Source organism: Crinia signifera, chromosome 2 (genome assembly GCF_055691185.1).
Source record: "Crinia signifera chromosome 2, ASM5569118v1, whole genome shotgun sequence".
NCBI classification, from domain to species: Eukaryota; Metazoa; Chordata; class Amphibia; order Anura; family Myobatrachidae; genus Crinia; species Crinia signifera.
The window spans coordinates 364,946,148-364,958,865 of record NC_139218.1 but is presented as its reverse complement, the minus strand read 5'-3'; the positions used below and the strand labels follow the sequence as shown (position 1 = coordinate 364,958,865).

Genomic DNA, 12,718 nt, shown 5'->3' with positions numbered 1-12,718 from the left:
CTGTATGGAAAAAAAAAAGGAAGAATGTAAGTCAGTGTGTGCCGGCAAAACATCAATCATTAAATGAACATTGTATAGGTTCAGTCATTCACAGAAAAAAAATAATATTGAAAAATGGAAATCGAACAGAATTCTCTATCAAAAGTATTATTGGGATATATTGAAAAGTAATTTATGAATGGGTTTGATGGCTGTGTAATTAGCATTGTATATGACATAGTGTGATACGGTCACTAGGTCGACATGCATGAAGGTTGACATGACTGAAGGTCGACAGGGTTAGGTCAACACAAGCATTAGGTCGACATGGGGAAGGCCACAGTCAAAAGGTCAACATGGGCTTTTTGGAACCGACATTTCATATAGCAAAACAGAGATAGTGACACCCACTGGCGAAAATGTATAAAACATGCATCAACTCACTATAAATGCTGAACATTATCGTCTTTGTACACAGCACAAATAACCGGAAAGTTGGAATCCTGTCTCTGAAAAGAGCAAAAAAAAAAAGGAGACATAGGAGACACTGGTGGTTGACCTCAATGTTGTGAAACTATCATTGATGGTTTCACCCACCAGAATATAGACAATATCAGAATGGCCAGGGTACCAGAGGCAAAAGACCAACCCTAACCTTTCCTACAGCTCAACCCTAAAGCCCCGTACACACGGGGTAGATATATTGCTCAGTTTCTCCTTTTCATCAGCGACCAGAGATGGTCGCTGATGAAAGGGAACCTCTGCCGGGGGAGCCGCAGAGATAATCAGCTGGTCGCGGGAGCAAGCTCCTGTGACCAGTGATAAGAACAGGGCTGAAAACGGGAGCGCGCACCCGGCGATTTATCGCCGGGGCACACTCCCATCACTGGCAATATGGTGCCAGCGACCATATTTCCAGTCACTGTGTAGTAGGGATGGCCACCGGTCATCGATGATTCAATAGCATCGATGGTCTATGATCGTTATAATAATACTTCACTAGCGATGGGGGACACCCATATGGTCTCAGAAATGTGTATAGGAAAGGGATGACTGCCAAAAGGTTAAACCCATCGATGCTATCAATTAATAACGATACCGATGTTGGCAATCGATGGTAAACCCACCGATGACCATCGCCTACTGTGTAGAGCAGAGCCTCTTAACTGTGATTCCGCCTACCATCTGACGTCACGTGCTCCGCCCAGCAGCGGGGATATAGGGACTGCCATCGGCTCAGCATACCCAGCAAGTGGTGTGCGGGCGGGGATCCCTCCGAGCAAGGCATGACGGGAAATGTAGTTTCCCCCCCCATGCTCCCTGGGTTGACCGGTTGTAGGTTTGGCCCCTTCAGGCGGTGAGCGGCGGCCAGGTGAGGAGCGGGGCATAGAGGGGTAGCTTGATAATGCTGCTGCGGATACAAGGGCCGGCGTCATCACTGTGCTGCCGGATCCGGCCACCCACATGTGTGTATTGGAGGCGCTCTAATGTACCCGCTGACAGGCTGGCAACCTTGCATAGGCTGCCATCCGCTGTCTGCCACTCTGCCCCAGGTGTCTGCTTCTGCCAGGGTTACTGCACCACTCTCTGACCAGTGATATGCTGGGATTTGTGGTGCCTAGAACCCAGGGGAGCTAAATGTTGGCCAAGCCAGTTTTATACAGCACACATTGTCATAGGAGGCAAAAACCATTTGTTGTGCTTGTTCCCCTGATGTTTGCTTGTCAGCTATTGTAGCTGAGAAGATGTTTATATCTGCAGCCTTGTGGCTCCTGTACCCGTATTCCTCACTTTCCGTTATAATGTCCTAAATCCAAAGCTGTTATTATCGTTTAAATCTAGTGTAGCTATGGCTTTTCAATAATGATACATAGTTGTAAAAAAATAAACAACACTGCATTATTTAAAAGGGTATTGGGAGAACATTATTAGGGGTTGATCCTATTACCCGTAATGAGTTCATGGGTGTGAGTAGGGTTGCCACCTCATGCATCGATTCCTAAAGATTCTGCCCCAGGTTGCATCATGTGAGTTGTTGTTTTTTTTTTTTTTTTTTTAAATCTGGTTGACTAGTGGAAATGGTGAAGTTGAGCTAAGGCATCGTCTGTGCCTTTGGGAATATCCCCATTGATGTTGGAGAATTGAATTTCCCTCTACTCTGAGTACACAGCTCAGCGAGGTGGCCATGCAACAATATATCACTTTACCATACACACTACACAATCTGCCGCATGGTGACACAATATACTGGTACATGCTTCATTAGACAGCACCCTGTCCATGGCATAGTCCTATAGAACAATACGACCACCCACGTCATTTAATGATGAATTTGGGGTACACACTATGGGAATGATTCTAATCCATTCAGTCCCTGGCATGTCCGCACCGAGGACCTATGGTTCTGCCCTGGGTATGCACATATTCTCATATGCGTATGTGCAGGGCTTAAGTGTGGGGGCCTTCACCGACCTGCACAATCGGCATGGCGCTCGCACAGGGGAGGTGGCAGTGGGCCATGGGAACCCCCAGTGGTTAATGGGCTGAGTCAACCATAATGAGGGCCTATAAGTTATTGCTGTGATCCCTCACTGATTGCAGATCAGCCAGTATATCATGCAGTGTGTACCAAGCTGATCTCAATGGTGAGATACAGACCAGACTGTGATAGAGGCACCAAAGCAGGGAGTGACACCTCAGGCATGAAAGAGGCACTGCATGGGTTTTAAAAGGTGCAGGGTGCTAGAATGAACGCCATATGTCCATGCGTCTTAATGCCCCACACAGTGATTCTGACGTGCTGGTTCCCACCCCCTAGGTGTACATCTGAGTAATGGACGGCAGTGATGATGATGACGATGTTTCTCGGCTCTCCGCTCACACACTAGCCGCCTTACAGGAGTTTTATGCTGAGCAACAGCAGCGGGATTCTCTGAAATCGGAACAGGGCTATGACAAGTTCTCGGTTGGCGCTGTTGAAGAAGATTGGGTAAGAGATTCCAAGTTGGGGCGGGGGGGGGGGGGGGTTCCAAACATAACCTGTACCATCATTGAAGCTGACTGGATGGCACTTGATCTCTCTCCAAGCTTTGGTAAATCTCCCTCATGGAGCAATAGATACATTTGTTGTACAAATCGGGGTCGGGGGTCGATCCTATCCAGTTTTAATGGGGAAAACGGCACTCAAATTAACCCTAACTTGCACCAGGGCCGAATTCACTGAAAATTGCTCGCACCCCTATACACTCAGTGGGTCAACCACTATTGGCCGTCCCATGGAAAAAGTCGACATGAGAAAGAAAGACGACATGAGTTTTTTCGTGATTTTTTATTTTTAAACCGACTTGTGGATACTTCAATATCCCAGTGGCTATAGAGGAGAGGGAGAATATAACAGTGTGCCGAGTGCAGCGGTACACTTATATGGTGACCATGTCGACATAAACATTAAAATACCATGAAAAACTCATGTCAACCATTCACATTTCAACCATCGGGTGAGTGAAATCGTGCCCAAATCGACCTTCACTTTAGAGCAGTGGTAGCCAACCCTAGCCCTCGAGAGCCACCAACAGTTCACATTTTCCAGAAAACCTAGCTGCTGCACAGCTGCACTCATTAATCACTGACACATTTTAAAAGATACACAGATGGAGCTAATTAGCTCACTTGTGATTCTGTGAGGAGACCTGCAAAACATGCACTGTTGGTAGCTCTCGAGGACTGGGGTTGGCTACCCCAGCTTTAGAGTGAAGGTCTCTGTTACCATTTTGTTTATATAGAAGTCATAGGGCCCTATGGTAACACCCCAAATCATGGGGAGTACAAAGTGATGTGACGCTCAGGAGCCAGCAGAGGAAACAGGAAAGATGGACCTCCACCAACATTAGTAGGAATGATCGAGGCGCTCTGGTGTCCTGGCTGCTTCGCATTGTGCATCTTTCCACAACACACAATGGGCCAGATGCACTAAGCTTCAAAAGTGATAAAATGGAGAGTGATAAACAGCCAGCCAATCAGCTCCTACCTGACATGTCAAAGACTGTGTTTGAAAAATGTCAGGCAGGAGCTGATTGGCTGGTTGTTTATCACTCCATACTGTATGTCACATACACACTTGTGGTGACAGCGGTGGCACTTGGTTTTATTGTTCACCAGAGCTAAAAGCTGCCAACATTGAAATTCTCAGTCAAGTGTTATTTTGTTCCATGTAGCTCAGAAAACTTAAAGCCCAAAAATGATCTGATGGAAAAGGTTAAGAAATGTATTATTGGAAATAAAATCCGTAAAAATGTTTAGTACTAAATATCCATCTCATTTTGATCCTGATGAAACGGCATGTGTTGTACAGTATGTAGGCCTCTAGGTGGCGCTATTGTACTACACTAATGTGTTTTTTTTGGTGTGTGCTTTTTTATTAGCAATTAAGCCAGTTTTGGTACAGTGATGAGACTGCATTGTGCTTGGCTAAGGAAGCACTGGAGGCTTCTGGGAAGAATGGCAGGTAAGACATATTACACAAAACTTCTTTTAAGATTAGATATAAATTGTACTAGGCACATTTAGTTTGTGTAAGTGTATTTATATATTCCGCCTCTCCTTTTTCATATAAGTTGTGCATATAAGTATGGCTCTCATTCCTTCCACCGTCCCTTGTGTAAAGAGAAAAGCTGAAACCCTACTGTATATGCTGTATATGCACAATTCATTGTCTGGGCATCCTCAGTCATGTTGCTGTTCCCAGACATGGCTGTGAGGGCAGGAACTGGCTATATATCCACTACAACACCGCCGATCGTTATGCTGGGGGCAATCCCAGCACCAAGGTATACTGCTGGGCTGCCCCCAGCCTCCGTGCACCCCCCCAACCCCCATCTGTGAGGTGAATGGATGCCGCACACAGGGATCCATTCACCTCCTCCCTGCCTCCGCTACTGCCTGCGCAGTACAGCAGACAGCAGCACCGGAGGCTGTGTGTGCCCCCCCCCCCCCCCCCGCCCAACCTACATGTTGACCACAGAACGCTGCGGTCTGGAGGTTGGGCTTCCCCCATTGCTGGTTCGGATGACCCGGCGTACCTGTTTCTAATGCCCTCTACCCAGGTACTGCCCGTGTTCTACCCTGGTCAGGACCTGAGTAGTAGTCCCGTGTAAAGGGACACGGGTTAACCCCTTTTACACCACCACTGACCGAGGTCCACGAGGGAAAAACCTGGGTTTTTGCGGCGGTGTAAAAGTGGTATTACCGAGTTACCGTATCAGATACTGGTATGGTGAGGTTAGAGCCAGTATATATGCACGTACCAGTTAAAAGCCCCTCAAAATAACGGCTTCTGCAATGTACTTTCACTTTGTGCTGTGGCCGTTTTACTTTCACTTTGAGCTGTGACAGATCTTAGCCCACAAACTCTCCTACCCAATCCCCAGTCCCTATCCGATCCTACCTCCAATCTCTATCGTCACAGCTCCCTCTCTCCTCTATCCAACAAGAACGAAACAGATCAGTGTCTCTGCAAAAATTGCTTTCACTTTCTGTTATGAACACAAAGGAGTAATTGGTCTGTTGAGTGGTTAGTGGTGAGGAGTAGTTAGCTATATACTAACAGATGGCAGTGTTTCGGAGACACTCAAACGGACGCTAGACATATATTTAGATGATATATTAGAGAGAGAGATAAAGTGTGTATGATGTATTACTATTAGTCACATCACACTAGAACTCCTGTAGCTGCTGCTGACACTTGCCTCTTGTGTGCCCCCTGCAGGATAGCCTGTGTTAGTGCTCCCAGTGCCTACCAGAAACTGAAAGCTCTGGCCGGAGAAGACGCCTCGGTGTATTTACTGGAGTACGACAGGAGGTTTTCAGTCTATGGTGATGATTTTATCTTCTATGATTATAACAGCCCATTAGACTTACCAGAGAGACTCCAGCAGCATAGCTGTGATATAGTATTGGCAGACCCCCCATACCTGTCTGAGGAGTGCCTGCATAAAACAGCAGAGACCATCCGCTACCTGACCAAACGGAAAATCCTCTTGTGCACAGGTAGGTAAAATACGCTGCTTGTATATTGTATACTACAGTTCATTCCAGCACCCTGCACCTTGTACAATCCTCACAGTTCCTCCTTCCTACCTGGGGTTTGGCTCTCTGCTGTCATATTTCGACCACAGTCTGGTCTGTATCTTGCATTGTGATACCAACAAGACTGTGCCATAGCACAGAAAGTACCATAGGAGACAGCGACACCCAGGGGAGGAAGGAGGTACTGCAAGCATTGTACAACATGCAGGGTGCTAGAATGAACACTATATATGTATTTATTTATTTTTTTTATAAACTGTTTTTATTGTTTTTTTTCTGAACACTATATGTATTAATAAAGATTGAATCTGTACAAAACCCCCTCAGGTGGAATACATAATGCCTAGTGGGACACTGTCTGTGCACTTATACAGTAGGTATGGCACGTGGCCAGAAATACTGCTGTCACTAAGCACGCGACTGGTCGTGTTCCTCACTGTAGTACATGGGCGACTGCACTAAGGGGGTGATTTTTACTCGCTAAATAACAAGTTCATTCAGGGGACCAATGTTTCGGATGTGCGCATGCATAGCGTCAAAAATATGCATGTACAGACCCAATGCGCAAACCATTTGGCAAGTGGGGGGGGCAGGATGCTGTCCCATGGGAACGGCAAGCATTTCCCACAAAAACAGTGGGTGCACCCAGAAAAATGCCAGGCATCCCCATAAGAACACAGGCATGTCAAGGCCTGCACGGGACCCCTATTCACCCAACTCTGAGCCAAATATAAGTTCGATATATAGACTGACTTTTATTTGCGAATGGGTGAAAAAAATCATTCGATGGTCGGAGACCATCTAACTATTTTTCTCCTCTATGGCCACATGCAAATGGATGTCTTAGTGTACACCTCCTGGTGGTGGGTAGTGGTAGGTGCTTGATTCAAAGTGTGTAATTGGGGGAGGTTCTTGCACCTAGAACGTACTCCTTAATGAGTCTTGTTAGAACAGGTTAAACTTGATGGACGTTATTCAACCTTACTAAGTGGGTTATTCTGGTTCACTCCTTCTGGCAAATTCCTTCTCAAGTGGACAAAACCATGTGCACTGCACGCGTCCCAGTATCACGGGGGCTGGGCAGTGTCTTCCTGCCCGTCTCCACTTCAGCGAGATGCTGCCCAGTCCGGGGGGGGGGGGGGTGGTGTCGGGGCGACGAGGGGGTCGGGGGAGGCGGCGGGGACCCGCGCCAAGCTTCGTTGCCACGGGGCGCAGGAGCGTCTCATGCATGCGCCCCTGGCAGGAGCCAGCCACTGGCGGGGGCTGAAGATAGAATCGCCATCCCCTGCAAAGATGGAGCCAGCTTCATCTGTACTTCAAAGTGAGATCTATATTGCAGTGTAAAAATAAAGCAGTCAGTATTTTCCCTGCACAGAAACAAAATAACACACCCAAATCTAATTATCTGAACATTTTACATCTGCCCTCCTGCAGTGCACATGGTTTTGTCCGTTTTTAAGAAGAAATTTGCCAGAAGGAGTGAACCAGAATAACCCCCTATGGAGGCTCCTGTAATACTGGTTCAGGGAAAGTATTCTGTGCAGTACGCATTTATATCAGCAAAGTCCAACCAATGTGTTTTATATTGTTCTCCTCCAGGGGCTGTGATGGAGCCTGTGGTGACACAGGTACTTGGCCTGAAGATGTGTACATTCATCCCCAAGCATACACGATCCCTGGCAAATGAGTTCCGCTGCTATGCCAACTATGAGACAGGACTGGATTCCACATCCTAGGGATCGGTCTTGTGGCCTTACGGTCAGACTAAAGAAGCCAGCAGTCATCCGTAGCACATGTTATACCTTAGTTAAGTTTGCGCACATCATGTAGGGTTCTGACCCGGAGCACATGGACTGTAATGGAGCAGAGGACTTCCTCCTCCTGACTTGTATATACAGAAATCGCATAGGTGCACTATCCAAGGCTTTGTATGAATGGGTTTCATGTATGCAGCTCAACGTACACCCAGAAGCCGCTTAATTTGTATTGGATTCTTATTAAGATATAAAATATCAAGTCAGTAAATTCCTATGTACTTTTGCTCATTCCTCAGGTTAATGCTAGTCCTACCTCTGAAATACTCTGCTGGTCTCACCACCACTGGGGCCACGCAACCCTGCACTTGGCCCTGTGGCGGGGGCTAGATCCTGACGCCATGTCCTGGATGTATGTTTGGGCTTTAATGTAAAGGTTCTATCGCCAAGTCCCAGGTTGTGCGCTGCACAGAATCCAGGTCACCATGGCTTATGGGTGTGTGGACAGTAGGATGGACATTTCCCGGTCACCCCTACCCGTTGTAGTTGCTCCTAAGCCAATACCATCACAGTAACATAGATGGATTCTGAATTTCTATTCGCAGTGATACCCTCTAGTAAGATCACATTTGGTTGTCACCTTGATTTGGGATCTCCTTGTCCCTTTACATCATTGCACAATGTTGGGTGACCGCACTGGAGACAATGGGGGTGATTCTGGTTGACACGCAGGACTGTGAAGTTCGCAGCACTGCGTGTCATTTTTCGCCTGGCTGACGTTCGCATATGCCCCCGCTCCCCTTCGCAGTGCGAATCCCCCCGACCGGCTGCAAATGAATGTTTGGCATTCACAGCCTATGGGAAGACGCCCACATCATTCGATGATTCGAATGATGTGGAAGGTACACACAAAACTTAGACACTCTCAGGTGCCTTGGCTTTGTGTGGTGATGTCAGCTACCCGCCCCCGGCATCCTCATCACCTGGCGATTACCATGGGAATGCCCATGAAACGCAGGGCGTTCCCATGGGCGTGACCACCTGCTGCCACCCTCGCCCGCACTGGTGGGTGCGAGCGCCTGCCAAACAATCTGTTCACCGTGGCCGCTCACACCCGGCACATGCACAAAACATCGCTCACTGTTGCAAATTTGCAACAGAGAAAATGAACCAGAATAAGCTCCAATGTCTTGCAGACAATGGGCCTGGTTCAGAGATGGATGCAATGCGGACATCTATGAATCAGGCCCATTATGTCTGAAGCATATGTCTGATAGAATGTGGATGGTACTATGGGAAGGTTGGCCACAGTCACAAATGTAGTGAGTCCACATGTGCAGCATGCAACTGATGTGTTAAACCTATTAATATAATCCATGGGTCTTCAAACTGTGGCCCTCCAGATGTTGTGAAACTACAAATCCCAGCATGCCTTGCCACAGTTTTGCTATAAGGGAGTGTTAAAACTGTGGCAAGACATGCTGGGATTTGTAGTTTCACAACATCTGGAGGGCCACAGTTTGAAGACCCATGATTATAATCTGTGATAAAACGAGCAGTAGCCTTCACGAGCATTATGATAAATCACAGAGAGCTAAATGGGTTATATAAGCTAGTGTTCCGTGTCAGTCATTCTGAAATGCTGGAACATCCACAATGCACAGGTATAGGTCTCCATAAGCCCACAAGTTTGGATGCCTTTCCTCGAACGGCAGACCGAAACCTTATCTAACACATTGGGGTATATTCAGTGCTCTCGGCGAGGGGAGTTTGTATGGTGAGAAGGCCTCGCTGTCCAGCCCCCTCGCCGGGCACTCGCCCAAGCAATCCACCTGTAGAGGAGTTTAGATTGGCAGCCACAATTTAATGTACACTCAAACCCTCATGTCTGTAATGAGACTGAATGAGTAAAATCTGTATCAGTGCACAGTTCAGCAGGTATTTAACCCCTTCCTGACAGAGCCAGTTTTTGCGTTCCTGACGGAGCCCTTTTTTTCAAATCTGACATGTATCACTTAAGTGGGGATAACTTTTTTTTGCTTTTACTTATCCCAGTGATTTTGAGATTGTTTTTTCGTGACACATTGTACTTCAAATTAGTGGTAAATTTGGGTCGATACAGTCTGTGTTTTTTTGTGAAAAATACCAAAATGTCGTAAAAAAATGGAAAATTTAGCAATTTGCAAAATGTTAAATTTTCTGCTTGTGAGACAAATAATCATACCACTCAAAATAGTTAATAACTAACATAGACCATATGTCTACTTTATGTTTCCATCATTATTTCAACTTCCTTTTCATTTTTTTGGACACTAGGAGGCTTACAATATGAATATCAAATTCTCAAATTTTCAAGAAAATTTCAAACACTGATTTTTTTAGGGACCAGTTCAGTTCTGATGTGACTTTGAGGGACTTGTATGTGAGACACCCCCATAAATGATACCATTTCAAAAACTGCACCCCTCACAGTATTCAAAACAGCATTTTGGAAGTTTGTTAACCCTTTAGGTGTTTCACAGGAATTAAAACAAAGTGTAGGTGAAATTTCAAAATTTCATTTTTTTTGCAGATTTGCAATTTTAATACATTTTTCTAAGGAACACAGTACATTTTACTAGAGAAATGTGACTAAAAATTGATTCCCCCAATTCTTTTGTTTTCATAAATATCCTATATGTGGCCCTAGTGTGCACGTTGACCAAACCACAGGCTTCATAATAGAAGGAGCACCTACTTGATTTTGGAGCCTCCTTTTTATGAGATTATTTTTTAGGCACCATGTAGGTTTCTAGGCACCATAAGATGCTAAAATTTAGGAACCCCCCACAAGTGACCCCATTTTGCAAACTACACCCCTCAGGGAATTCATCTAGGGGTATAGTGTACATTTCAAACCCCCAGGGGTTTCACCAATTTTGATACAACTGGGCAGTGAAAATGAAAAATTACATTTTTTTACACAAAAATGCAGTTCTGGCTCAAAATTTTTCATTTTCAGAAGGTATGAAGGAGAAATAGCACCCCAAAATCTGTGCCCCAATTTCTCCCGAGTACGGCAATGCCTCACATGTGACCAAAAAATACCATTTGGGTGCATGGCAGGACTCAGAAAGGAAGGAGTGATTTTTGGATTTTGCAGCTCAGATTCTGGTGGAATGTTGGTGGGTGCTATGTTGCATTAGCAAGACCCCCCAAGCACCAATACAGTGGAACCCCCCCACAAGTGACCCCATTTTGCAAACTACACCCCTCAGGGAATTCATCTAGGGGTATAGTGTACATTTCAAACCCCCAGGGGTTTCACCAATTTTGATACAACTGGGCAGTGAAAATGAAAAATTACATTTTTTTACACAAAAATGCAGTTCTGGCTCAAAATTTTTCATTTCTCTTTCAATGGTCCTGGTGACACAGCTCAACACTGGGATGTAGGAGGGTCCGAAGGAGCCAGGCACCTATCCTAAAGCTTTAGAGGGTAGGCTCCTCCCCTACTGCATCCCTGGACTCTTCAGTTCGTGTTAGGTGCCCACTGGAGTGGGTGCTATTCTAAAGGGCTGCGGGAGCAGCCGAAGAAATAGAGTAGTTAGGGGATTTTTTATTATTTTATTAACTATTACCCTAGCTAGGTAGGCACAGTGTGAGGATTCTCATAGTGAATCCTCACACTGCTAGCGCAGCAGGAGCTGACAGAAGCGCGTCCTGTCAGCTCTCTGTGCACAGGGTAGACGCTGTCTGGCCTCCCTGTGCAGCGCTTTTAGCCTCTTTTATGAGGCTGCCTGGGCTCCGGAGCATCCTGAAACCGGCTCCACAGTTAGGTGGGGATCATGGGGGACAGGCGCTCCGTGATGGCGGCGGCCATTTTATGCGGAGCTTACACGCTGAGCTCCTGACTGAGAGGACAGCAGCGCTGTGACAGGCATGTTCCAAGTGGTCCCCATTTGAGGGGGAGACACTGGAACAAGGAAATCCTACCTAAGGAGCGGCTAGCTGGGGGTGGTTGGCGCCAAAAGGTCACGGACCCCGCAGCAGCAGGGACTTTTGGTCTCTTCCTTCACTCTGACTTTGGCGCCTTTCAGAACGCTTGCAGCGGAGCTGAGCTGGCTAATTGATCCTGGCAGAGTGACTTGGATTTCCTGGGCATCGCTTCCCCGCAGTTGAAACCTACAGACAGCTAAGTGACTGGGTGCATTGACTTTGTATAAGCGCTTGTACAATTGTTTGCACTGTGTATATTGAGATATATATATTTTTCACTTGCATCATGTCTGAGCATCAGGCTGTGGTTTTGGGGGAGGGAGCCCTTAGTGCACTGAGCGCGTGCAATGTTTGCACACAAAAGTTTGTCCCTGAGCAGATGGCCAAGGGGGGCTTATGTATTACTTGCGCTGATGTGAGACCCATGGGCAGTGAACACCATAGGGCAGAGCAGAGTGAACCTGCGTGGGCCAGTGCCCTAGGCAGGTCTGTAAACGCTTTGGTGCAGCTTCTGGACAGGCAGAGTGATGTGCTGGTAGAATCACAGAGACCTATGCCATCATCTCAGCAGTCGTCTGGCTCCTTGCCTCTTACCCAGGCAGATCCTGCGCTTATTCAGGTGATGCAGGATACTGCTAAGGGGATCAACAGATTCAGTGAAATACTGGACAAAATGGATGATGTTGCAGGGACCCCTAAAAGGTCTTATGCTATGCCTAATGTGGTAGAGGAGGAGGAAGGAGAGTATACTGACACACCCTGGGACCAGGGTGATGATTTTGAAGAGACCTCTGCTGCTGGTATAGAGGATCTCATTGTAGCTGTAAAACAGGCGTTAAAACTGTCTGTTGAGGATAAGACCCCTGTTAAGGGTGTTTTTAAGCGACAGCGGAAGGAGGCTGTTACTTTTCCCTCAGATGAGG

General features: G+C 46.6%; 1 protein-coding gene across 2 annotated transcripts; it reads left to right on the top strand.

Annotated features, from left to right (window-relative positions):
• Positions 1–1,187: 1,187 nt before the first annotated feature.
• EEF1AKMT1 (EEF1A lysine methyltransferase 1) lies at positions 1,188–8,637 on the top strand. Of its 2 annotated transcripts, none has more exons than XM_083169944.1 (5): positions 1,188–1,351; positions 2,798–2,968; positions 4,401–4,483; positions 5,744–6,024; positions 7,663–8,636. In XM_083169944.1, exons 2-5 carry the CDS (start codon positions 2,813–2,815, stop codon positions 7,797–7,799), a joined length of 657 nt encoding a protein of 218 aa, XP_083026070.1. In that variant the 5' UTR covers positions 1,188–1,351; positions 2,798–2,812; the 3' UTR covers positions 7,800–8,636. The 2 variants fall into 2 exon arrangements, with proteins under 2 accessions (XP_083026070.1, XP_083026071.1); XM_083169945.1 differs by having other exon boundaries at positions 1,209–1,336; positions 7,663–8,637.
• The last annotated feature ends 4,081 nt before the right edge of the window (positions 8,638–12,718 follow it).